Consider the following 25,228-nt stretch of genomic DNA (forward strand, 5'->3'; position numbering starts at 1 on the left):
CGGAAATAATCGTGTTTCCGAAAAATCTCGAAGAATTATCGAGCGACACTAAAACTGTTGCTATGGTCACACAAACCTGGTGCAGATGGCGGTCGAGTGAGTTGAAACCAACAAGCCTAAGAATTTCACTGCTAAGATTCCTATTATAAATCGCAAGATACCATGGAGAATACTAGTGAATCTGTAAGCAATGATTTAGACGGCGATTTTCAAAATGCGAAGGCGTTTCTCCTGAAAACAAGTCTACATTCGAACCTTAATGTGTAAGTACGAATTAAGCTTATAAGTCAGCGTCAACTGTCCTCTAGTTCACTCAGAAGATTGCAGTTAGTTAGTAGTTAGGTGTCGAGGTTCTAAGTTGTGTTCTGCTTATTTTCCTTGTAGTTATGACCATCTTGCAAGTGTTATAAGAAAAGTCTTAGAAGAGAAACCCGTGAATGTAGCAGGCAAGCATGTTTTGGATTTCAACTTTTTAAAAGAGAATGGTCCTGTTTGAATTTCTCATTAAGGTTAATGTCAATTTAATTTGTCGTTAAAATGTAGATGCATTAGAAGATCTTGTACGAGATGAGAAGAGAGCTAAATTCTGCCCTACGTTTGACACTATCCAGGTAAATGCATCAGTGTGCAATGATTATACATTTGTGTTTCAGCTGTTAAAACAGGCTGTACAGTACAAGAACAAGAACTCTTAGAGTTTATAATACCTTTCTTTGTGAAGAAAGAGAAAATCTGCTGGGAGAATTTGGACGTGACTGCTATTTGCACCAGCCCTACCCATCCTATAGGTATTGGCAGATCTCTAACGAACAAATTCTTTTATTTTTCTTCAAGAACAAAGAAGATGAGTCCACAGAAGTATTATTGGCAAGATCCCAGCTAACTCTCTTTGAGGTATATAAACATTTAAAAAACGAGATGCCGATTTTGAGTAGAGTTTATGCTGGGTTTGACCAAAGTTAATGTCATGACATATGACTGTAACACTTAATTTAATATTATAAACCAACTTTGGTACCCACTGCTGTAGTCTCCTTCGCAGACACTATTATGGTCAGCTGTGACAACTCTTATAACAGCTGTGAAGGAAACTACCACTGCTGATGCAAAGGGCCTTTCTAACCCCTTGACTTCTAGGTTTGAGGTGATTTACTATTGACTCTACAGGGCTCAAATTATAACAGCTGGTCAACGGACAACAATGTCCGGCCAAGATGACCCAACCCAAGTTAAAATTTTTGTTCAGTGGCCATTTGGTGACCAACTCTTTGGCTTCGGTTGTTATGGTAAATTTTTAGGCGCCAAATTATTTTAATAAATTAATGTATCAAAAATTGTCATTAACAAAAGCAGTTACCAAGTTTAACTTAAAATGTTGCACTGGTTATAAATTACTCATTTATTGTGGAAGGCATTATTTACTGATGGTCCGAGAAGGAGGTTTGCAAATTCATATCCTTGAATCAATACTGAAGCAAAATTGTAAAGACAAGAACCATATCCAGTTGTCTTCAGGGCCTTCAATCCTTCCGTATAATCTTCAATTATTGGTATATGAGAGCAGAACACAACTCATCCCCTGTTAATGTGTTCAAACTTCCCAGTTACAACTTGAAAGGCGATCTTTTTTTTTTTATATTCGCTTCACATTTCTTCTGTGACTTTTGTTGATGATGGACTTGTTTCCCCAACTATCAAATATTCTTGGAGATTTAAAAGGTCGTTTTTAATTTCTCTAGACATTGCTAAAGCTTCGCAAAAGGCAGGAGAGTATAGGAAGATCAACAAGTCTTATAAATCAAATCATTGCTTTATACAGAGATAACATCATGCATGTGAAAATTTTGCAACGATTGTACCGGGAAAACATTTTTCCCCAATCCATTGACAGGAATTTAAACAAAAATGCCTCATATGACTTAATAAATTTTGTTTTTTGTTTATCATTGATACAGGTGTTTAACAAATAAATTTTTTGCAACAACCATAAACTGTCCGTTTTTGCGATGTGTAGTTTTGCTTATAATTATCATCGCTATTATCTGCAAAACCATGATTCAACTCACTGCTTGGCTCTCATGTTATGGTTATTACACAGTTTTCTGTGTTGACTTCACAGCAATTTAGCTTTCCCTCTTCATGTTATTAGATTGTTTATTGATTCAAGAATATTTAAAATATGTAGTCCAGTCTAAAAAACCACCAAGCTTGGCCAGACAAACATTCCTAACAAATCGAAATCAACACTGTCAGCAAGCAAGGCACTTCGATAGCGTGCTAATTGTCACGTGTCAAAAGGCTTAAAATGTCATGTGCAAGGCAACAGACTCAGTGGAAGTGAACGAATGCAGGTCAAGTTTCAAATCAGCTAGAATTAATGTTCTTCATATTTCAGTAGATGTGATTACCATTTCTGTTTCTTTACGAACGTATTCTTCATGGTCGCCAACTCGGCGACTATTTTCCAAATCAAGTCGCCAGTTCCAAAATTTTAGGCGCCATGGCAACTAAAATGGTCGCAGCTTGGAGGGTTGTGACCATTAGTCTTGACAAAGTTTCCATTTTGCTGGTCATTTTGACTGGACACAACAACAACAACTGAACAACAACCACAGTAACAACAACACAATGACAACAAACATTTTCACAACATTACATTGCAAGAGGGCATGCATCTTTTTTCACTCTTTTTTTTTGCTTGTCAGGCTTGTGCAAGTTATTACAGTCAAACCTCCATTATTCTGACCTTGATTATCTGGATTTCTCAATTATCTGGACTTTTTCTCTGGCCCCAATTTGGTCATGAATATTTATTAGTCACAATCAAGATCCGTAGCCACATCCTTTTTAAAACTACAGCATTGAAAAGTGAAGTCAAATATGAGGTTTTTTTGCTTTCCAAGAGCAAAAGCAGTGCTCGCGTGTGTTGTAACTAATGAAGAACACTCGAATGAGTTCTGATTGGCTCAGAGTTGCATTGTTGCTCAGTGAAATTTCACGCTCTACTTAACATTTTATTGGCTCACGCGGTGTGGTATGCAAAACAAACAAGCTAGCATCACAAACGTTTATTTACAATCATCATATCTTTGAAGCGAAAGCGATCCATTTTTTCGATAAAAGATAAACAGTCTATTATAATTGTGGGATTAGAGACTCATTAGAGAAAGGAGGAAAAGGAACCAATTTGTTAGCTGAATATGGTGTCAGTAAGCAGCAGATCTCAGATATCTGCTAAAACAAGGAAAACGATCATGAAATTTGCCATCATCTTTAGAGACCAGAGAAGGACTGAAGGGAAAATCACTGAAAGTTGCACATGATGAACAGCTCAATAAAACCCTGTATGTCTGGTTTATTCAGCAAGGAACATATGGCACTCCAATTTCTGGTCCCCCAAACAATTTGTAAAGTCTTGTTTCACAATCAGTTGTCCTTTTCTCAATTTAAACAGTTTTGTTCTTCATTAATATTCATATTTTTGATTATCTGGACCCTCGATTATCCGGACTATTTCGTCTGGTCCCAACGAGTCCAGATAATCAAGATTCGACTGTATCCTGTTATTTTAACATTTTTAGGAGGTTGGAAGAGAGACATGACCGAGCTAAAATTTATGTAGCCAGTCAACACAACCAGCAACAGTCCCAAATTTATTTTGAGCCCAGTTTTAGATGCTGTGGTCAAAAACTTGACTGTGACGATTCAACAAAACCCTTGGGGCCTCTTCTCCTAGTAGTGTGGTATCAGTGTGTACTTGTAATAAGACTATTACGAATTTTCAAGTTCTACTATGAACTTGGTTCTACTTGAGACTTGATTCCTGCGTGATTCTCTTCACTTTTCAAAACACACAAAGTCAGCCAGTTTCTTAAATCCTTTTATCTCTGTCCATCATCTATCAATGAGGCCCTCTAATAGGGGAGTTACGTATGTCCCCCAAGTCTGAATTTCAAAACCTGTCATTTCACATATTGAGGAGTAAGTAATGTCACTGTTGGTATTTTACTATTTTATTTGCTCTTTGTCTGTTGCTGTCACAGTTTTGTTTTATTTCTGTTGTCCTATGTCACTGTGTCAAGGCCATGTTGCTTGTCAGAATTTTACCCTAAAAAAGGCTTCATCAATGATTTTTTTGCAATGTGCAATGCACAGGAATACCACTCAAGTTAACAATTTAAAAAAATCTGTGCCTCTTTTTTGTACTTTCTGTTTCCAGAGAAGACCTGGGGTTCAGGAAATGGAGTCACTGATGCGGGATCCTGAAATGGATGAAGAACAAGAAGTGCCATTACCAGATCTCATGGAACTTGCAAACTACTTTGAACAGGCTGGTGTTGGCATTGGTAGAGAAGAAACTTTTAGAATATTCTTGGCTTTGAAGATTTTAATTGATACACAGCCAATTAGAACTTGTAGATTTTGGGGTAAGGACAAATAAAATGATAAGAATTTTCTTCATTCAACAAAAAATTAATACATTATTGTCAGGGATGTCACTAAGAGCTGGCTGCTGGCTTATTTCACCTGTGATAAAGACCTTATCACTGACTCAAATAATTGCTCTGGAAAACAACAGACATGTAGTTAGCGGGTAATTTTGAAGGTGCAGTTGAGTAGAAAGGTGGGCTTGACTAATAAACAAACTGGCTTAGCTTTTCCTTAGCTACATCCCTGATTGTAAAATCCTGATTTATAATAAGACTAAAGAATTTGGCCTTAAAATATTATACTTCCTTTCAGGTAAAATATTTGGTATTCATGCAAATTATATAATTGCCGAAGTGGAGTTTTTTGAAGGAGAAGATCCGGAAGAACAATTAGATGGTGAAAACCAACAGGAAAAAGAAGAGGTATAATCTATTGTTTTTAAATTGTATTCTACCCGTTGCAATTTATTATGGGCTTCACATTTTAATAAACATTTTGTCGTCAAGGACATTGAAGCCATTCAAGTTTAATTATAAAATATATTTTGTTCTTTACAGAATGAAGCAAAGATTGACATAATAAAAGAGGGAGATTTTGATGTGGAAGAAGATGATGTCCCTCAGCCAGAGTATAAACCACCTGCACTAATTCCCAATGAAGACAACAGAACAGGTTGTAACAAGAAAACATACTTTGTTTCCAATGAGGGTTAGTATTATTTTTTGTTTTCATGTTTCCTTGAAATTTCTTTGTTTGATCAGGAATGAGTTGTAGTAAGAAGATAAGGCAGGTGTGAAGGGTCAGCAGCAGTGGTGGAAACCAAGAGGGTAACACATGCACAGCAGTAATTAATTATGATAATGACTAGGGTATCTAAAAGATAGTAATGCTGCGGCACATTCTGTTGATACTGGCATTAGTTAGGCAGTGAGACTTAAAATAATCGAAAATGACATTGAACGTCCTATTTATATGTTGAAAAGTACTAGAATAATTACTATCAGTCTATACAAAGAACTCGTGGGAACGTTGTTTAGAAAATGATCAAGTGGTTATCAACTCTGGTTTTCCCACAGTAAATTATAGGAAATGATAGAAATTCAGATTGTTTATCCATATATTTAATATACGGTGTACTATCTTTTCTCTGGAAACACGATACTTTTCTTGCTGTTTATTGCACTTTACTAAGTAACAGTTATTTAGCTATATATTCATAGAAAACAACAACACAAAAAACGGAAAAAAAAAGAAAGAAGGAAAACTGCATAAACTGCATTTGCTTGGACTTCCGCCAAGAATGAATGGAATACACATAACGCAATTTGATCATGCATGTTTGGACCTTCTATCCCTTGAATCTGATCATGCGTGTTTTGACCATCTGCCACCTAAATCACAGCATTAGAGAAAAAGCGTTTTGACCTTCGATCGTTATTGCCCGCACTCTGTAACCCTTGGTTATTTAACTAGTTAATTATGAAAAAATTTTGTATACCTAAAGAAATCAAATGGAGTAGAAAAACAAGCTGGAAAAAAATAAATAATAATTATCATAATAATATTAGTAAATAAAATAAATAAAAAATATAAACAAAAATACATAAATGAATGCAAATTATAAAAGTTATGAAAAAGGAAAATTATGTAAGCCAGCACAACTTTCCTTAGGAGAAAGGGTTGCTGTTGAAAAGCCAAAAAAAAGATAATGAGGTGTTTTTGATTAGAGCTGTGGAGTCAGAAAAGAGAGGGTTAGAGACCAAGAGAAAATGGAATGGGAAGCAGGAGTAAACAAAACATAAGGGCATAGGGAATGAAAGAGAAAAGGATTGGGAACCAAGCTAAGAGTAAGGAAGGTTGGAGAGTGAAGGGTGTCAAGGAAGGGACAAGGGAGTAGACACTTAAGGGCCCAGTTGTTCAAAGGCTGATTATATTAGCACTAACTCGGGGTTAAATTTTAATCCGCGTTTCTTTATCCTTTTTTCAAAAGCATCTTCGCGGATAATTCCCTCAGTTCATCTAATTACCAAACTGCATGTGGACAAAAATAATTAAACTGAATTTTCTTTTTAAGGTTTCATATCTGAATTCAAATTCCACACTAACCCTGGGTTTCTGTAACCTAGCTTAATGAACAACCGGGCCCAGAAGTCTAAGAGTCAAGTGTGTAGTAATTACGAGAGGTGATAGGAAATAGAAGAGAAAGAGATGAAAAGAAGAATGAAGAGAAAGAGGGTGGGAAATTCACAATGTCCATACAGAGTAAGATTTGTTTTTTTGTGCCTTAGGCCTTAACCTCTTTTTGCCAGTGAAAAATTGCCGTACCTGACTGGTAACTTCCCTTCATACTCTGCAAATAGCTCATCATAGAATAGCAGAATAGTTAATGTTATTTTATTACAATAGGCCCTAATCTTTCCTTTTAATTAGTGGTCTTGGTTTGAATATAGTACAGTCTGTATGGAAAACACTTGGGATTGATCACAAACTATATCAGACAGATAAAATTAGTACAGTTGACTCTCTCTTTATGTACACCTCTATGAGATGGACACCTCTGTAAAACCGACACCTATAGAAATGGTCCCTCTCTTTCTTTACCCCCTTTATTTGACTCTCTATAAGACAGACATCTCTCTAACATGAACACTCAGAGTGCCAGGTCCTAAAGGTGTCCATCACCGAGACAGTTGACTGTAGTATTAAGTGTCAGGTTTGGAATATGTTGTTGAGCTAGGGTCCAGAAGTTAAAAATAATCTAATACCAGTTTTATATTCTGTTACAGCTGGAGGGTCATGGGTCAGACTTCCCCCGGTTACACCTGCACAGATCGTAATATCAAGACAAATTAGAAAATTTTTCACTGGGAATCTGCAAGCACCTGTGAGTGTTGCTAATCATTGCAGTGTAGTTGAGCTTTCTCTACGTGTACTGTAGTTTGTAAAATGCTACATGTTTCTTTTCCTCTTCAAACATTCTTCAGGTTGTCAGTTATCCACCTTTTCCTGGAAATGAAGCTAACTACTTGCGAGCACAGATTGCCAGAATATCAGCCACTACACACATCAGTCCACTTGGATACTACGTGTTTGAAGAGGAAGAAGAAGAGGATGATGAAGGAGGAGGTACTGACATCAGAGCTTTAGTCTACGCTTTTGCTGTAGCTTTAATTCCTGACTAAGCCTGGTGAGCCAGGCCCTAACATTTTCTTGAACCAATGCAGATTGAGATAAGCATGTGAATGACGAAAGCAAGAACTCTACTTCCAAGTTTTACCTAAATTTAGCATCACAGGGCTTGAAAACTTGAATTCCAGTGCCCTTTGTGGAAGCAGCTCTCACATTTCCGTTTCCCTTGGCCACTGCTTGCCCATCTTAATTAACCCTTTAAGTCCCAAAAGTGACCAACATCAATTTTCTCCTAACTGTATCAATATCAATACATCATCAAGAGAAAAGGTTAGGAGAATTAACAAAATGATGAAGAAAGGAGAAATGCTTTAATCTTTTATCAGGTTCTCTCAACTAATTCTATAAGGCAGTGTATGGTGGACACTAGCGTGGAGAATTTGTATTTGGATATTGCGGCTTAAAAAGGGTTAATGATTTTGCTGGACAATGACTTGCCTAGACCCTGGCTTGCCCATTGGGTAACATGTAAGCATTAAAAGTTACTTGCCCTGCAAGAAAGTCTTAACTTGTCACAGATTACCAGACAGCTAGGACCTTTTTAAAGCCCTGAGCATGATCCAAAACACACAGTTGCTAAAATGGCATATTTTTTTCTCCTCCTTTGATCAGCTCGTGATTCATTTGTGGTAAACACAGAGTTTGAAGGTCTGACTCTGAACGAGATGACTGATCCATCATGTGCAAACTGGGTCCATCATGTGCAGTATGTCCTTCCACAGGTATGCATTATTGTCCAGTTACTCTTCTGCTCATGGCTACATGATGCAAGTGCTATACTTCTCTCTAACAACCCACCTATAAATTAAATTGGGTACCTACTAAATGTGCATGTCTTTGTTGTTGTACCAGTAAGCCACTCTTTGGGGAGATGCCACCAGTTGTCATATTTTTGTCATCATTAGTTCTGAATCCATATCCTTACTTTAGTGTGAGAATCTTGAAGTCCAGGGATGTAACTACCTATGCGCCAGTATGCATGTGCATACCTGAAAAAAAAGTTTCCAATATAAAAAACAAAAGAAATAGAAAAATAAAGAAAAAAACTAAATAAAAGATAGAAAAACGGTGTGGTGGCCCATGCTTCTCCCTTAAAACAAAATGCAATGTTAGATATTTGACTCGGGCCATACTGACAAATTAAAGTGGAAATTGAATCTTCACCCATATGTGAAAACCATTTTGGAAACAGGGTAGAACTAGTATGCATACCTCAGTCTGGAAAATTTCATGCCACAGAACTTTGACAAACATATACTGAGATCACCCCTATCAAACATTGGGGGAATGTTTACCTTTATGGCCATAAGATCTGCTTACTAAGCTTCAGTTGAGAACACTGTTTTTGAGTGGAGGCCTAATATTGTATTTCTGCTAGGGACGCTGCACATGGTTCAACCCACTGCAGAAGAAAGATGAAGAGGAGCTGGAGGAGGAAGAGGAGGATGAAGAAAGAGAAGAACCTGATGAACCCGAGCCAGAGCAGGGACCTCCACTGCTTACACCACTCTCAGAAGATGCAGGTGAGAAGTTTTAAACTCCACCTTTGAAATAACATTATAAAAATCAGCCCCTATCTGGCATAGCCAATGCTTTACTAAAATGATGAAAGTCCAGTTTATAGTGCAGTGTTTGCCACCATATATACATTCTGTAAGCCAAGGAAGGACTTTCCTGATCTTTCCTGTCACCACATTTTTGGTTGGTCATAGCTTAGATTAATGTTATTGATTCCAGGCCATTTGTTTTAAACCTTATAAACTCATTGCTTGCTTGAAACCTGTGGCAACAAAAAGACACAGTGCTTATCTTTGTGCACATTCCCTATTGGACAGCTGGAAATATTAGGCTGAAACCCCTTACATGTTTCTACGAAAACCTCTAACACAGTGAATACTCAAAGCCTTTTATCTTATTTTATCAGAGGTTGATGGCATGCCTCCCTGGACAGCACAGAAATCCTCCACTTTAGTACCTCAGTATTCCTTGTCTGTCATGCACTCAAATTTATGGCCAGGGGCCCATGCATTTGCTGTTGAGAGGTTAGTATTCACTGGTTTTACAACATTAAATTTATTTTATTGAATTTTATCTTTCACCAAAATGTTGCCAGGGCAACCACAATGGTTTACCATCACTCTAGTCTCCCCCATGAAAGATCTATAGGGTTTGCCTAAAACCTGGAATCCGGAAAGTTTAGTGATTAGGGTTAGGAAACTTCAAGTGAATCAAGTTTCAGGTCAGTTTGCCCATTATAATGATCAAAATGGAACCTGATTCACTCAGTTTCCTAACCATCATTACTGCTCTTCAGAGTCATTCAGCATTCTGTGTGGGATTGATCCGGATTCCGGGTTTAAGGCAAACCCTGACAGACATACTACACCAATTGGGTCTTTGTCCACTTCTTTTCTCACACAACAGTGTGAATACAAAATACAAGGCCAACAGCTTCATGATGCAGTTATCCAGACTGAGACAGGGTCTTAAATGATTACAAACAGCATGATCGTGCCAGATTGATGGTCTGACTAGGCTTGAAACCTGCATCCTCCCCATACCACTACACTATTGCATGGTTAAATTCTACCTGTTACCATCCTATGCAATAATTTATTTCAAAAAGAAAAATGAAGCTTACCACCAGTGGGCAAAACAGTAATAGTACATAAATGGTGCATTTGAGTATGCATCATATCATACCTTTGAACACAGATTATAATTTTGAGAGGGTATACTTTTCTAACCAGTCTGCTGTAAGACAAAGTCTTGAGATTTCCCCTGGAAATAATTTGTCTTAGAGGTCTTCTTCTTCCTGGTCCGACGCCATCATGTTACAAACTCTAACTGAGAAATGACAAACTTCAAAAGAACAACAAGAATTTACTTTTTGTTTGCCCTGCTCCCTCCTCACAGGAGAGGGCTGCTTAAAAAAAATTCCCCACCCCAGAACAGAAGGACTGGATTTGTCCCAGGGGGCAGGTGGTAACAGGTAAAGTAAAATTGAACCATGCATAAGCAGACCATTGCTGATAACAAAAAGCTAACCAGGCAGCTCTACACCATGTGCTCCAAAGGAGTTCATATTGCTTGCTCCCTGTCTGTGTTATTGCAACTTGACTTAAATGCTCTACTCAACAATTCCTTTTTATGTGCTCTTATTTTCCAGGAAATTTGAAAACATTTATGTTGGCTGGGGACAGAAATTTAGTGCAGAGAACTACAGCCCTCCTCCACCTCCCCCACCACAAGAAGAATTCCCCAGTGGACCAGAGATCACAGAAGCTGAAGACCCATCAGTGGAGGAGGAGAAAGCTCTGAAGGCAGCACAGCAAGAAGCATTAGAAGCAGCAGAGATGGAGGAAGAAGAGGATGACGATGATGAGGATGATTAGTTTCTTCACTTGAATTTATTTATTTCACATCTCCTTGCTTATGCATCGACTTAAGTGTAAAAAGACAAACCCAAATATATTGTGCTATGCATTTCACACTTCAGTCATCTTCTGTTTGTTGAAAGAGAATAATCTTGTAAAAAACATAAAAAGAAACAATGTTGTATATATTTTTCGGAAAATATAGAATATACCCTCCAAGAATTCACTGCCATTTGGTCAAACTCTTTGTAAGAATCAAGGGTCTTCTCTGCACAATACCACAAAAAGAGTTTTATTTTACAAAAGAGCTAACAACAGATTTGTTTCTTAAACAACTTTATTCTTCAAAGAAGCAACACAGCGTTAGCAGTGATGACTTTGGTTAAGAAGTGAACGATTATTACATGTACTAGATACAATGTGTCATACAAAAAAAAACTGTTGTAGAGTTAAGAAAAAACATGCATTAAAAGTGGTGTTTACAGGACTGTTCTGTAACTTAGTTGTGCTTTCTGGAGATATAAAACAATACAGCTCCATCAGGCTTTATAAGGTCACTGTAAAACCAGTTAAACAATAAAATACATTCACTCTCCTACAGTCATATACAACGGCAAATCTGGGATCTATGGCATCTTCACAGAGATCTACATGTTCAAAAAAATTAATGCATAGGGTGTTCAAGTATTCTCAACTTCAGATGCTGATAACAATAAATATGAGTTTACTGCCATTGTAAGTTCCATATGTGGTGTCCATCAGCCAGTTAGTGAAGTTTAAATGAGATCACCAACTGAAAAAGAGCACAATAACAAATCACTAGGGTTACTTATCTTGTTTGTGGGTTCAAGTAACACTTACTAATGGCAATATTGTGATTTTTCAAAACAGACTATGAGTTATTTACCAGCAATGCCTACCCTTCAAAGCCGAAGATTGATGGTGTGGGTTTTAGTCTGGGTATAGATAGGAGCTTATATGTACTTTAAAACTCATCTTCACTCTCAAACTCTGACATTAGAACAATTTTCGTATGACCTTGAATGGACTCTTCGTTTTCCCGCCAAAGAAAACCCTAATATGGAGAAGGCATTGTTCGATTGGCCAATCATGTTGCAGTTCAATGTCAAAGCGAAGTATCGATTTATTTCTACAAAGTTCTTCAGGCATGAAGTTTTTTCAGCCGAGCCTTTGCTTAACCAACCAAAAGCCACGCTCGTTTGTATCTGTTCGACAAGCCAATCAAATCGCTCTATTCCATTTGTTGTTTCTGTCTTGTTCACGCTTTCATTTCAAGATCATACAAAAATTGCTCTATAAGGACCCTAAGGTTGGAGAGTTTTGAAAACCCTTTAATAGAAAGCACGGATAACTAACCAAGGTAGCTGTGTACATATAAAATTGCTAGATTGAATGGAAAACGTAAAAATGCAGAGCTCTCCTGATGTCAAATCTTTTTTGGCGGCACTTGAAAGAACACACGTACCATTCATTGGCATTTCATCAATCTGTGTACTGTAATACTGTTCAATATCATGCAAGATTCTGATGTCGTCTGACTTTACAAAGTTGATGGCAACACCTTTGCGACCAAATCGACCAGATCGGCCAATCCTAAAATAGACATTTCAGATATTGGTCAACCAAAACTGGATTAAAGATGACAAGTTCTATTCTACTGACTTGTACAACAAGGTTAAGGGAGTTTGTGGGATGCAGCTTTTTATAAAATAACTCCACACACTCTGACTGGCTGAGATATCAAGGTGTGTTTGTGTGAGGATTCTTAAACTGTTGTGATATCACCATCTTTTGCTGAGCACATAATAATCACAAAAAAACAATATTTGGAAAAATGTTTTGCAGTTACAACTCAACTATTTTGCTTCTTTCTCCGACAGTTGAATTTGAAAAAAATGTAAAATCATGATGTATCAAAGTCTTTTTGCTTAAATTGATTTTTTTATATATATTTTATAACATCTTTCTGCAACACATGACATGATTGTGTACAAAACTTTGAGTATAACACAAGAATGTGCAAAGCTGAATTTGAGAGGGCATCACCAATTATAATGACCCACATTGGGAGAAAATATATTCCCTTGGGAGAAATGAGGGAATCTATTTTCTCTCAACAAGTAGTCTTTAGTAATTGTAATGTTATCTCCATCTCTTCTTACATTAATTATAGTATTTTTTAGAATTAGTATTATTTCATGAAGGCAGTAGAAACCTTAATTTTTACTTTGTTTGCACAGCCAAACAGACACCAAATTGGGTCATCTATGTCTGTAAAACATACTTTCATCTACATATCTGGAGCCAAAAACCACAGCATCATCTGCCTTAATTAAGTTTAAACACACCTGTGAATGTACAACTCACGGTTGTTAGGCAAGTCGTAGTTGATAACCAGAGAAACCTGTTGAACGTCGATACCTCTGGCCCACACATCTGTTGATATCAGCACCCGACTGCAGAGAAAAAAGAGCAGTTTAAATGATCACTGGTCACCCCACTTGCATAACGGTAACTAGATAATAATTACTATTATAGTGTTTACTGTGCACCAAGGCAAGCAAAACCAGACTAATAGGTACCAAAAAGCTTACCTCTGTCCAGATCGGAACTCTTTCATAATAGCATCTCTTTCTTTCTGCGGCATGTCACCATGCATAGAGGACACTGTGAAATTTGCTTCTCTCATCTTCTCTGTAAGCCAGTCAACCTAAAAAAAGTAAAAACCATTATCTGTAGAGATTTGTGCCTGTAATATAATATCACCGGAAGGCTTTTGCTGTGACACAATGTCAATGTTTTAAACAAAGAAAAAAATCCCTATTCACTACCACCTCATCATCTTGGTATGCTTTAACACATACATCTTCTCTCATCACTAATACTCTTAAGTTTCCCACTTTTATGCCACAGGAATAGGTGTTTCTTATTACTCTGCCGTCCACTAGTGCTGCTTATAAAGCAGGGATGGCGCAGTGATGAGTTCACTCGACTCCTACCAGTGTCACCAGGGTTCGAAAACAAGAATTAACGAGGACATGTGCACGTTGAATTTATGGCTGGTTTTCTTCTCTGCTCCAAGAGGTTTTTCTCCAGATACTACTATGGTTATCCAATCTGGATAGTATCTCCCACATGCCAACAATTAGAGAGCTACAGTTTAAACAGTTCTCGGAAATGTCAAGTGCCGCCTCTCTAAATAATGTTAGTTTCACTATGGTTTGGTCTTGTTCAATTTAACATATTTTTTAATGTACAGTAACCAACCTTTCTCTTGGTATTGCAGAATATCACAGCCTGTGTAATTGTCAGGGTGTCATATAAATCACAAAGGGTGTCAAATTTCCATTCTTCTCGCTCAACAGCCACAAAAAACTGCTTGATACCTTCCAGCGTCAATTCATCACTAACAAAAACAAATACAACATTATAACATGAAGTTGCCTTGTTGTGTAAGTGAAGATATGGAGAGTTGAAACTTTGCTTTGAATTCAAGGGCATTTACCGTGGTCAATCACATTACTCAACCTACTTATGAAATGACTCCTGGGTTCAAACCTATCACAGTTTCACATTACACGAGTAACAAAGTTATGACTAAAATAATATTAATTTTGCCTCAGTACAATAGAGTCTATTTTACACAGGTGCCCTGTGAAAAGAGGTGAGAGAAAAAAAAACTTGACTAGTACCGTTTCACAAGAATCCTGATGGGATCTGTCATGAACTTCTGTGTCATTTCCAAGATATCATGTGGAAGGGTCGCACTTAAAAGAACAACCTACATGTACATAATCAAAATATTATTGAACTCAATAAAATAAAGGGTTAAGAACTATTACAAAATAAGAAAATCTGAGCAATAGCACTGGCACAAGGAAAGTTTATCTTGCTTTTTTTCAGAAAAAAAACTTGCCTGTGTTGCTGGAGGAAGATATCTGTAAACATCATAAATCTGCTCCTTAAAACCTGAAATGACAAAATAAAAGTACAATTTAACAGATTAGCAAGGATCAGATTTGTACCTGCTTCACAAATTGAAATTTTTACCTTTATTTAACATCTCATCTGCTTCGTCTAACACCAGTAATTTGATTGACCGAGTTCTCAAGTTCCGTCTTCTGATCATATCTGTACGAAGCAAATAGACAAAGGTTAATCCTTAAAACCAAACTTCCCTTCTTAATGTTTATTCTTCTTAAAAATTAGTGGACAGCAGGGCTCAAAGTTTAAATTTGAGTTTGGGAGCACTTGTGCTACCAGATGTAAATTTTTAGGCGCACTGCCGAAATTTTAGGCGCACAGCTGAAAATTTTAGGAGCACAGCTTATAATGTTGGGAGCATCTATTTCAAAAGAAAAAGTAAAAAGCTTAACAGTGCCACGTTTATTTGTCATCTTCAGTTTGTTACTTTTACTTCAGTCCTGTGATCGATAAAAGACAGCCAATTTGCTACGCAGTAATACCATTGTGATTTTTAATACTAATTTCTCTCTTTGACAGTACAGTTGTGACTAAAGAAAACTTACACTTGAAAAACAATTCAAAACTGACAACAATGAGTGTGTCGAACGAGAATGAACATTAATCTTTAATGAATTTGTTTAATGCGCAATGACTTACACGTAACTGGAATACGACTTAAAAAACTTTCTTACCTGGAAAAAAAGGCCCTTATTCCGGACTGTTTATGTTTTGATTGACGTTAAAACTGAAGGTTCGACATGATCGTCCATTGCGCAAAAAGTACGTGTTTCATTCGTACAATATATTTGCATGTGTCAGCGGTGTTTATTACAAAACAGCTAGTTCGAGTTTGTAAGTATAGTCGGAAGTAAGTCAGTCGCACTGTGCTTTGGGTTTTACGGCGCACAGGTGCGATTATACATGAATTTTTAGGCGCACAACCAAAAATCCAGTTGCATATGCGACCAGTTAGTCACTAACTTTGAGCCCTGGACAGAGCACAAATGATCACACAAGATTGTTAACATATTCTTCCATGGCGTGGGACGGCAGCTTGTTAATCAAAGAAGCAAATGGTCGCAAACAGTGGTTTCTCTCCCTTCATATAGCATAGCAACCGGCCTGGAGAAATCACTGCTAGCAGGGGAGCAAAGAGTAGAAATCTTACCAAAAACTCTGCCAGGAGTTCCAGACACAACATGTTGTCCATAATCGAGTTTTCTGATGTCCTCTCCAACATTTGTTCCTCCAATACACGCATGACATTGGACACTCATGTAATCACCAAGGGCAAGAATTACCTACACAAATTCAGATCTTTAGTTACAGGGTGTAGCCTATAATATTATACCTATGGATATGTTACAGGTCAGAATTAAATTGATGTTAAAATTTTTTAACCTAAGTTGAGTCTCTATTTCTTTTGTTTCCTAGCCCTATCATTTTTCATGAATCAGGGCTAGGAGACAAAGGAAACTGAGAATCAACCTAGGTTAAAAAATTTTTACCTGAAGTTAATTTTGACCTCTAACAGATAGATACAGGTGCAGAAGCTATGAGGTAAAGTCGAACCCCACTTTACGGCCACCCACTTAATACAGACCCCTCATTATTACAGACAGTTTTCTCTGTCCCCGGGGAAAGCCCTTACATTTTTATCAAAATTCAACCCACTTAATAGGGACACCCATTATTGTAGACAACAGAAACTACTTTCTTGCCCAATAAACAGATTCTCATAAAAAGTCAACCTTGCTAACACAGACACCTTATTGTCCACTGTGTGCTGTAATAAGCCTTTCTTTTTTGAAGGTTGAAAAAAACCTTCAGTTGACATAATGTCGATATTCCCAGCGATATAGTACACCAGATACATGTAGGATGAATTGTGGACGACAATTTTAGACTATTTTGACATCAATCGAGGCATATATGCAGAGAGAGTTTTTGATGATGTAATGTATAATGAGTGACTTTGTCAAGACTTTTGAGTGTTTTCATGTACATAGTCTGTGGAATAACAGCTTGGTGAAGTTTAGAGATTTTGAGTTTGAAGATGCTTGTGTCCTGTTTTATTTCTGTAGTATTTTGATTAACTAAAAGGTGTATTTTTGACTAATACGGACACCCCGTTAATTAACTATGGCCCCTGTGTCTGTATTAACAGGGTTTGACTGTAGCAGTATTGAACATTATGCTCTTGTTAATGATTTACATCCTTCATTCAACTGTGTACTCTCAAGTCAGATCATGCATTTCAACACCATAGTTCTGTCCCGAAAGATGGTTAAAAATAAATGCAATTCATCATACCTGTAGAGTTACACAACCAAACAGTGCTTTAGCCAGTAACTATAGGAAAATGACCTTCTTGTCTACTCCAGGTAATTCACTGATTCACAAACATTTCGGTCAAATTTCCTATCATCTGCCAGGGCACATTAAATCATCAAATAACTTTGTGTGTCCATGTCATCCACAAAAAGTCACATAATGAAGTTTCAAGTCATATTCATGCAGCAGACATCAAAGATATGTACAAAAAAGTGACTGTGTAATGAAATTGAAGAGCTGTTGTTTTGCTCATAAAACCAATTATCATTTTTAATTACAATCTCATTAATGTCACCATAATGGTTACTTTAACTCTCTAGCATTACAGTGGTGAAACTTCGCACTTCAGTGAAAAACCTCAAGTTCTCAGGATATGACATAAAGTTCAGTAAACAATACAACACAAATGAATAAGGAAAAGAATAAATTAATGAGGTTTTTCATACCTTCTGGATTTGCTGAGCAAGTTCACGTGTTGGGGATAAGATCAAAGCTTGGGTTTCTCTTGTCTGACAGTGATTTGATAAAAAAAGTATATAAAAAACATTACTTCATTATTGCTATTACTTTTTCCCGACCTTCACATGGTCCTTAACTAAAGATTCTTATTCAAAATGCATGTACAAGTTTTCCCTACAATGTTTGGAGACTTTGAATGAAAAAAGAAACTAGGTATTGGACTATCTCAACCACTATTGTCTTATTTGACAATGACCTTGCCTCCCATTGCAATCAATGTGCGTATGCCAGCTGCTAGTTTTAGACTACTAGATACGCATGGTATGACAAATGAACAACCAAAAAAATTCAGTCTCCTGCATGTTATATCATTACTTTTTATTCTTTATAGAATTTTGGCATGAGAATTTTGGGAGGTTAATTTTTGGTCCAGGGATTTTTCTTGGGTTTAGATTGTTTACCCCCATTTGATTATCCCTCTCACTTTACAGTTTAACTCCTCCATTGTTTGGGGGAAACAGTTTAGACAATTTTATAGTCTTCACCTTCAATAACTTATGGTCCTAAGGAGTACAGCATTCTAAGCTTTTTGACAGAAGCCTGGAGGAATCTAGGGTATTTTGGCTACTTTTCTTTGAGTTTGATGATATGCGAGTATCCCCCCTGGCATACATGCCAATTCTCCTGGATATGACATCAATCTCCCGCTCTGCCGTACGGGACACAAAATCTCCAAGATAAAATTGAGTATTGAGCTTTTCTGAGCTTTAATTTGGAATTAATCCCATCTCCTCCCAAAATTTGAATTTTCTTTGATTCATAATTTGGTTTCTGGGGCATACTTGCACATATTTCATCACTGAGAAAGATCATTTCACCATTACAATCAAAAAGGCAAATTGTGATGGTTTGTACCTCATGTAAGACTTCATATACAGGGGTTTCATTAAGGGCAGGGGACCAGAAAAATTGACCAGCTGTGAATGTGACTTTCCCTGGCTGCTTAACTTCTGAAAGAACTTTTTTTTTATTACAAGGAACAATCAAAGAAAAATTTTAAGTAAGTTAGGGAACGCGTCCAAATATCGGCAGGGAACCCGATCATGGGAAACGGACCCCATTAATTTTCCGATTGAACGGAATCGGTACCGATCTATAGGCACCAGTTGCCATTTCCGATTACGATAAAAACTTTGCCGATTCAATCGGAGCCGGTTGACATTCCGATGTTCATATGTGTCATCGTCATATTATTTTATCTAATATATGTAAAATGAAGTGTGTCACGAACCAAATAATGAAAGAGTCGTTTCACTCCAAAATAATTTCAATCGACTGTACCTTTTTCCTACTCCATAACAAATAGCAATATTGTATGTTCCTGCATGTTGTGTTTCGAGTTTGTTGATTTGATGCTTCCCTATACACATGATTTTCGGCGTTTTGCAGACGTATTTCCTTCAGTCGATCACAAACACCATGCTGCTCCATAACATTAAATGTTATGGAGCAGCATGGTGTTTATTTTCATAGAATAAATTTTATTCTATGAAAATTAAAAGGAGTTAAATATTACGAAGCAAAACACCACTGTTCTTCGTTGATATATAGCAAACAAAACACCTTACTGAGTAGTGTGTTCTTTACTCGATACTTTCTAACAATGCAATCCAAAAACACAACCGGAACTCACTTTTCCGAAACACAACTGGATTCATAGACTTGTTACAAGTAGACCTCAACGGGTTTCCTAGCGAGCGGAGCGAGAGCAAAACCATGGATAATATAAAACCACGGAATAAACTTTTACGGAAATTTGCGTCTTTCATTCAACGATCCTAAACGCAAGGTGTAATGCGATCTGAGGCAAAAAAAAACTGACCAATTAGATTGCGGCCGTAGATTGTCTCCAGGGAATTAGCAACAAGAACTGAAAGATTCCCACACTCGCGAGTCACGGAGGACACGGAACGAAGTTTCATACAGGAGCTACCAAAGAGAGAATGGCTTAGCGACTTTGCTGTATGTTCTGTGAGCTTGAACATGGTGCCACGTGAAATTGCTTTCCACTCTCAGCACTTAGAAAAATTTGCACTTGACTCTAGGTGGCTGACTTTTTGACAAAAATCAGAACCTTTTTTACCGGAGTGTTCAACTAAAGCAAACTGTGCATACATCCGGTAAGTTCGACTCAATTTAATAGCGGAAAGAGAATCGAGAAAGAGAAAACCAGTTGAACGCCTCCATCAGTCACTTTTTTGAGTTCATATGCAACCAATAAACAAGTTGCAGCCTGATTCTCAGACGATGTCCTCTTCTCTCCTGTGGCAATTTAGCAGTTAAAGTACACAACATGGTAACAACATTTGCATTTTGGTCGTGGATGTTCTGACTTCTATTTTTTTCGTTTACATTCCTAAACTGTTTATTCCTCCAAAGATTCCTATAATCATGCGTTTTGGGTTCCGGTTAGCACAGGCTCAAGCTATTTTAAAATTATTTTGAGATCGTACACTTGCAATGTACATTGCGCCGTCTTTCACTCAAAAGATGCTCTTTAGCGTTGTTGAATGACCTGCAGTTTCTTCTCATGTCCATTCTGATACACAAATTTAATATTTTCTGGTCATACTCTGTCATAGGAAATACAAACAAATGTTCGAAACTGTGACGTTAAATTTCGGTTCAAACAAGACACATTTATAAGAAAGATAAGGTTATAAAAAACAACATTCATGCTTTTGCTTTTGCTTTTGCTTTTGTGACGGGTTATTTGAGCTGCCAGATATTTTTGATGACCTTTGTTAATTGGCCTGATAAAGACTTGAGACCCATTGTCGATTCCGTTTCATTCAGTGCCGATAAAATCGGGTCCGACCTTCAACAGAATCGGAAAAAATCGGTGCTTAATTGATCAGCATCGGTGTGACCCGATGCCGATATTTGGACGCGTTCCCTTATACAATCGTAGCCTTTTCTTGATGAGTCTTCTTGAATGCAAAACATACTTTACCATCAAATTTCCACTTTATCACAAGTAGCATGAAATCCCCTCGTTTGTTATGTGCTAAAAACAAGAATTGCCCCAGAATGCATTGCAAAAAGAACTGTACTCCATAAAAGACCATCTAAAATGTGTCAATAAGATTATGAACTAATTTGTGTGGTGGATATTGGTATCACATCATGATTAAATTGTCTAGAAAAGTTATCTTTTTTTGGTAGTTGAAAGACAGTATCTGCAGCTTCACAATGCAGGAAAACACATCTTTTGCAATTAACTGTAGAATTTCAAAATTTTCTGGGGAAGCATGTCCCGGTCCTCCCTAGGAGAGCAAGGCCCTTTCCATTTCTTTGCCTGGTTGTCAAACCCAGGTGCCCTCCTGTTCAAAACCTTAATGTAACCCCTGCATATAATGTCCTAAGCCATTCCCCTGTGATAAATTAGGGACTGGATCAAATTGTGGTTATCGGGAAGGCGGGGGGGGGGGATGCAAAAGAGAGTCTTCAGATTTTAGATTTGCAGAGGTTGGCATCTCTGCCCTGGCTAGCTTTTACATGCTACCTCTTCCATGAGAGAGTTGTAATACCACTAAGTTTAAATTTGAGTCCTAGCCACGGTATCAGGTCACTTTGCAAGAAAGTTGATGCGCCCGAAAGTTGATGCGCCTTATAGACAAGGAATAAGCATAAAAAACAGTGACTGCACATGTGATTTTTCCAATGAATATCTCAAATTATGTCGACTTGAGTTTTACCTATTCTTTCTCAAATATAAATGCCTAGATTTTTTAGATCACTGAACCTTTTCATTCATGGCCATAAAATCCAAGCTGAACTAAAATATTAAAATCTTTGCTAACTATGTTCACGGTAGTGTTCAGTGCATATGTCACTAAACAAAACGACATTGTTTGGTTTCAGAAAATATCCATACCACCCCCCCCGGAAGGGATCGGATTTTCCAGGGGGGAGGGGGGGGGGTCAATTTGCCTAATTTCCAGTGGGGACAGGGGAGTCACCACAGGGAAATATTTCCAGAGGGTTCTCGTGACACGTAAGAGAGTAACAAAGAAAAAACACAATAATTCAGCACAAAAATTTATTTGCAAAGATATAAAACACAACAAAAGTTAAAGAGCTCCTAAACCTAAGGATTAATGGACATAGCGAACATATTTTGTCAGTTCCTTAGCGTGACCTCTCACGCAAAAACGTTCCTTACGGTTTGCCGTTTTCGAACGGATTTGGTATCTGTTTGAACGGCTTGGGGTATCCGTTCAAAAAAAATTGTCATCTGTTTAAACGGCTTGGGCTATATGTTTGGGAAAAATTGTCATCCATTTGAAAAAAATTGTCATCCGTTCAAACGCCTTGGGATATCCATTTGCAAAAATTGTTATCCGTTCGAACGGCTCGAGCTATCCGTTCGAAAAAGAATTTGTCGACCGTTCGAGCAACTAAAGATAAATTTTAACCGAGTTTCCATACCAAAACCATTTCTTAGCTAGCCACTTGTGTCAAACAATCTGTTATTCTCCAAGTCACATACGTTATGAAGTTTGTTTACAAACGCATCATTATATGAATAGTTACGAATCTCTGCCCCTTTGTAGCCATCTTCGCTTTCAGCAAGTTTCCCGAAAATAATATTTTTTAACTTTTACACCTTTGTAGTTTACGAGCCAGCAGAACAAAACTTCATTTTCCCTGCATGTCGAGAACACAACACACAAAAAAATTTTTTTTAATTGGTTGCATTTCTTCTTCACTTGACTGTTTCTCAATCACAAAGAAGTTACACAAGTCTTTTCCAGCACGTTAAACTTTGCATGACAATTTTCTTATCAATGAAATCGGCGATGCGCAATTTTACCGCAAAGTCAAATATGCAAATTTGGTAGAACGAAATTCGATACTCACAATGTCTTATCGCACGACAAGGTCCTGATCTCTTTAATTATACTTCTTCAAGTGTTGCCTTCTTGTTGATGCAGTGCAAGAAAAGTACAGTTATGTTTCCTACGCGACCTTGCATTTCATTTGCATGTGGCCAAGAACTTTTTCAACAATTTCTTCATGACTTGAGCGCAAAAGGAATTCGCATCTGTTGTAGAATTCAACAGAAAATACATGAAACTCACAAAATTTGTCTGTGACTTGAGCGCATAAGGAGTTTGCATAAGGAATTTGCTTATCTGTTATACAATTCAACAGAAAATACATGAAACTCACAAAATTTGGCATCCTAGTGAACAAAACTACTTCTTTGTTCACTTCAGTTAGAGATAGCAATATTTCCAGGGGGATGTGCGAAAATTTTGGAAATTCTGGCGGGGAGGGGGGGAATTTTGGGGGCAAATTTTGGAAAATCCAGAGGGGAGGGGGGGGGGTCATACGGCAAATCGCTTCCATTGGGGTGGTATGGATATTTTCTGGAACCACACATAGGGCGAATCAACTTGCAGGCGAAACAATCACAATTGAATTCCTAGCCACATGCTATAATGGTGGCTCTACACTGTCAGCATGCGAAATATAATGGTGCTAATCGTACAAACCTGTATGTCAATAGACTGAAGCACACATATGGAGAGAGTAGCTGTTTTTCCTGTACCAGACTGAGCTCTGAAATTCACAATGAAATTCAATAGCTTGCAGTTAATTTATTTCCTTTAATCTATTAATATTTTAAAGCATACAACACCGACTACATACATTTTCAAGTAACACCAACAAAAAGAAAATTAAAGCTTCTAGCTCTCTCCATTTTGGCCGAAGATAATTTCTCGCAGATACTCACTGTGCAATAACGTCCCTTCCTTTTATGATAGGTTTAATAGCACGCTGTTGAATAGCAGAAGGTTTCTCGAATCCTAGAAAACAAAAAAGTTACTAAATGCCTGCAGAACAAACGATCAAATACACGCCACACTGTGGCGTCACCTCAATTTGTGACTCTTCTTTGCACTCTGACATACCGTAAGCGTATACGCCGCGAAGCAACTCTTCTCGAAGCTTTAACTGGTCGAAAGTTGGCACTACGTCAACCTCTTCTGATGTTTCGAAATCGATCTTGGTTGGATCTTCGTCCTCGTCCGCCACAACCTTTCTTTTGCGAGACGACATAATTCAACCTTTCACGTTTACTGCGAAGCGTGCCGTGGGGAAGAAGCTTAGTAGCCACGCCTGGAAAAAGAGTCCCAGATCTCGCTCGAAATCCATTTTGGTCGATGGTGGAATATGAGAGGGAGGGTAACACGGATAGGGTGTGAAAATCTAACCAAGAAAGAATAGATGAGTCCTTTTCAGCCAGTAGAATCACGTCTACTTCTGAAGGGAAGGGAGAAAAGGAAATTAAAGCCACAATTTTGGACAACATAGACGGAAAGTTTATCCTTGATTTCAAGGCTGTTCAATTTTATTCTGTACAAGATTGTAGTCTCCTAGTTTTAAAAGTAATATCAAATCAGTGCTTCATTAGCAAAAAACAAATTTGCACGTGCAGCACACTTTTTTGTACATTTGTTTACCGTTGTTTTGCACGACTTCAATGCAAGACTAAAACGTGAAGCTTCCTAGTTACACATTATTTTTTACGGGGGAATTGTCGTATGTGCTCACCAAAAATTTTGTTGCTCGTGTTTTCCTATTCGATTTACTTTTTGCACTCCCGCTCATTTTCACCTTGCTGGCCGCTAGTATTTCTCATTTTCTCACCGCCGCTATGAAATTTTCATGCTTTTCTTCCAACGAAATTCGTCTCCTTTGTTTTTAATCACTCGCTCTAGCTCTTTCTCTGTAATCCACGTGAGTGTAGACATCAAATGATAACGTCGAAAAAGACTCGACTTTGGTGTTGTTTTTCTCTCTAAAAGTGGTGGTGGCCATGCGATTTCCCGCCAAAAACACGTCGAGTTGCCTGTGGAGTCATACCTGTTAATTGAGTTATTATACACTGGTATGTGGTGCGGACGGACCGACGGGCGTACGGTCACGCGATTACCAGAATTTCTCGACTGGATAGATTACCAAATTTTCTTAGGTATGGGGTTCCGCTCGCGCGCTTTGCACGCTCATCGAGCTCCGCTATGAATTAACGTGAAGTTTTCCATATTCTCTAGAGTCTCTAAAGTTAAATGATACTCATCTAGGCAAATACTCATCATGACTTAAGGCGGAATAAGGGGAGGGGGAGGATTGGGACCGTGCTATCCAAATTTTAGCCACGAGGAAAATGATTTTCAAAATTTAAGAAAACTCAATTTTGCGGAGAAGGATATTCTGAACAGATCCCATATAATACAGAGTTGGGCCACCAGTACTGCTGCTGTTACTGAAGTGTCGTACTATTATCCAGCTCACTTTCAAATTTGTTCCAGCGTGTCAGCTAGGAGAGGTGTAATTCGATAATAAACAAAAATGCCTCCATCTCTTTTCAAAAAAGAATT

General features: G+C 37.7%; 2 protein-coding genes across 2 annotated transcripts; one reads left to right on the plus strand and one right to left on the minus strand.

Annotated features, from left to right (window-relative positions):
* The first annotated feature begins 56 nt into the window (after positions 1–56).
* LOC140943181 (radial spoke head protein 4 homolog A-like) lies at positions 57–11,597 on the plus strand. Its single transcript, XM_073392247.1, has 13 exons — positions 57–263; positions 385–446; positions 544–611; positions 835–894; positions 4,220–4,427; positions 4,744–4,853; positions 4,989–5,139; positions 7,218–7,315; positions 7,416–7,557; positions 8,233–8,342; positions 8,999–9,143; positions 9,545–9,662; positions 10,790–11,597. Exons 1-13 carry the CDS (start codon positions 163–165, stop codon positions 11,013–11,015), a joined length of 1,599 nt encoding a protein of 532 aa, XP_073248348.1. The 5' UTR covers positions 57–162; the 3' UTR covers positions 11,016–11,597.
* Positions 11,317–24,212, minus strand: LOC140943182 (eukaryotic initiation factor 4A-III). The gene is made up of 13 exons (XM_073392248.1): positions 23,759–24,212; positions 23,581–23,653; positions 23,339–23,405; positions 17,765–17,827; positions 16,153–16,285; positions 15,069–15,149; positions 14,935–14,987; positions 14,711–14,799; positions 14,286–14,424; positions 13,613–13,728; positions 13,367–13,474; positions 12,484–12,611; positions 11,317–11,790 (listed from the first exon to the last, which is right to left on the minus strand). Exons 1-13 carry the CDS (start codon positions 23,904–23,906, stop codon positions 11,774–11,776), a joined length of 1,215 nt encoding a protein of 404 aa, XP_073248349.1. The 5' UTR covers positions 23,907–24,212; the 3' UTR covers positions 11,317–11,773.
* Positions 24,213–25,228: the final 1,016 nt, after the last annotated feature.

The sequence above is a fragment of the Porites lutea genome, chromosome 7, assembly GCF_958299795.1.
Source record: "Porites lutea chromosome 7, jaPorLute2.1, whole genome shotgun sequence".
In the NCBI taxonomy this organism is placed as follows: Eukaryota; Metazoa; Cnidaria; class Anthozoa; order Scleractinia; family Poritidae; genus Porites; species Porites lutea.

Excerpts from the sequence above, each read along its gene's own strand:
- LOC140943181 (XM_073392247.1), top strand. The coding sequence starts at position 163 with ATGGAGAATACTAGTGAATCTGTAAGCAATGATTTAGACGGCGATTTT. Across the intron at positions 5,140-7,217 it reads ATACTTTGTTTCCAATGAGG|CTGGAGGGTCATGGGTCAGA; the intron begins GTTAGTATTATT and ends ATTCTGTTACAG. Across the intron at positions 7,316-7,415 it reads CTGGGAATCTGCAAGCACCT|GTTGTCAGTTATCCACCTTT; the intron begins GTGAGTGTTGCT and ends AACATTCTTCAG.
- LOC140943182 (XM_073392248.1), bottom strand. The coding sequence starts at position 23,906 with ATGTCGTCTCGCAAAAGAAAGGTTGTGGCGGACGAGGACGAAGATCCA. Across the intron at positions 14,988-15,068 it reads AGATGAGATGTTAAATAAAG|GTTTTAAGGAGCAGATTTAT; the intron begins GTAAAAATTTCA and ends TTGTCATTTCAG. Across the intron at positions 14,800-14,934 it reads ATCTTCCTCCAGCAACACAG|GTTGTTCTTTTAAGTGCGAC; the intron begins GCAAGTTTTTTT and ends ATGTACATGTAG.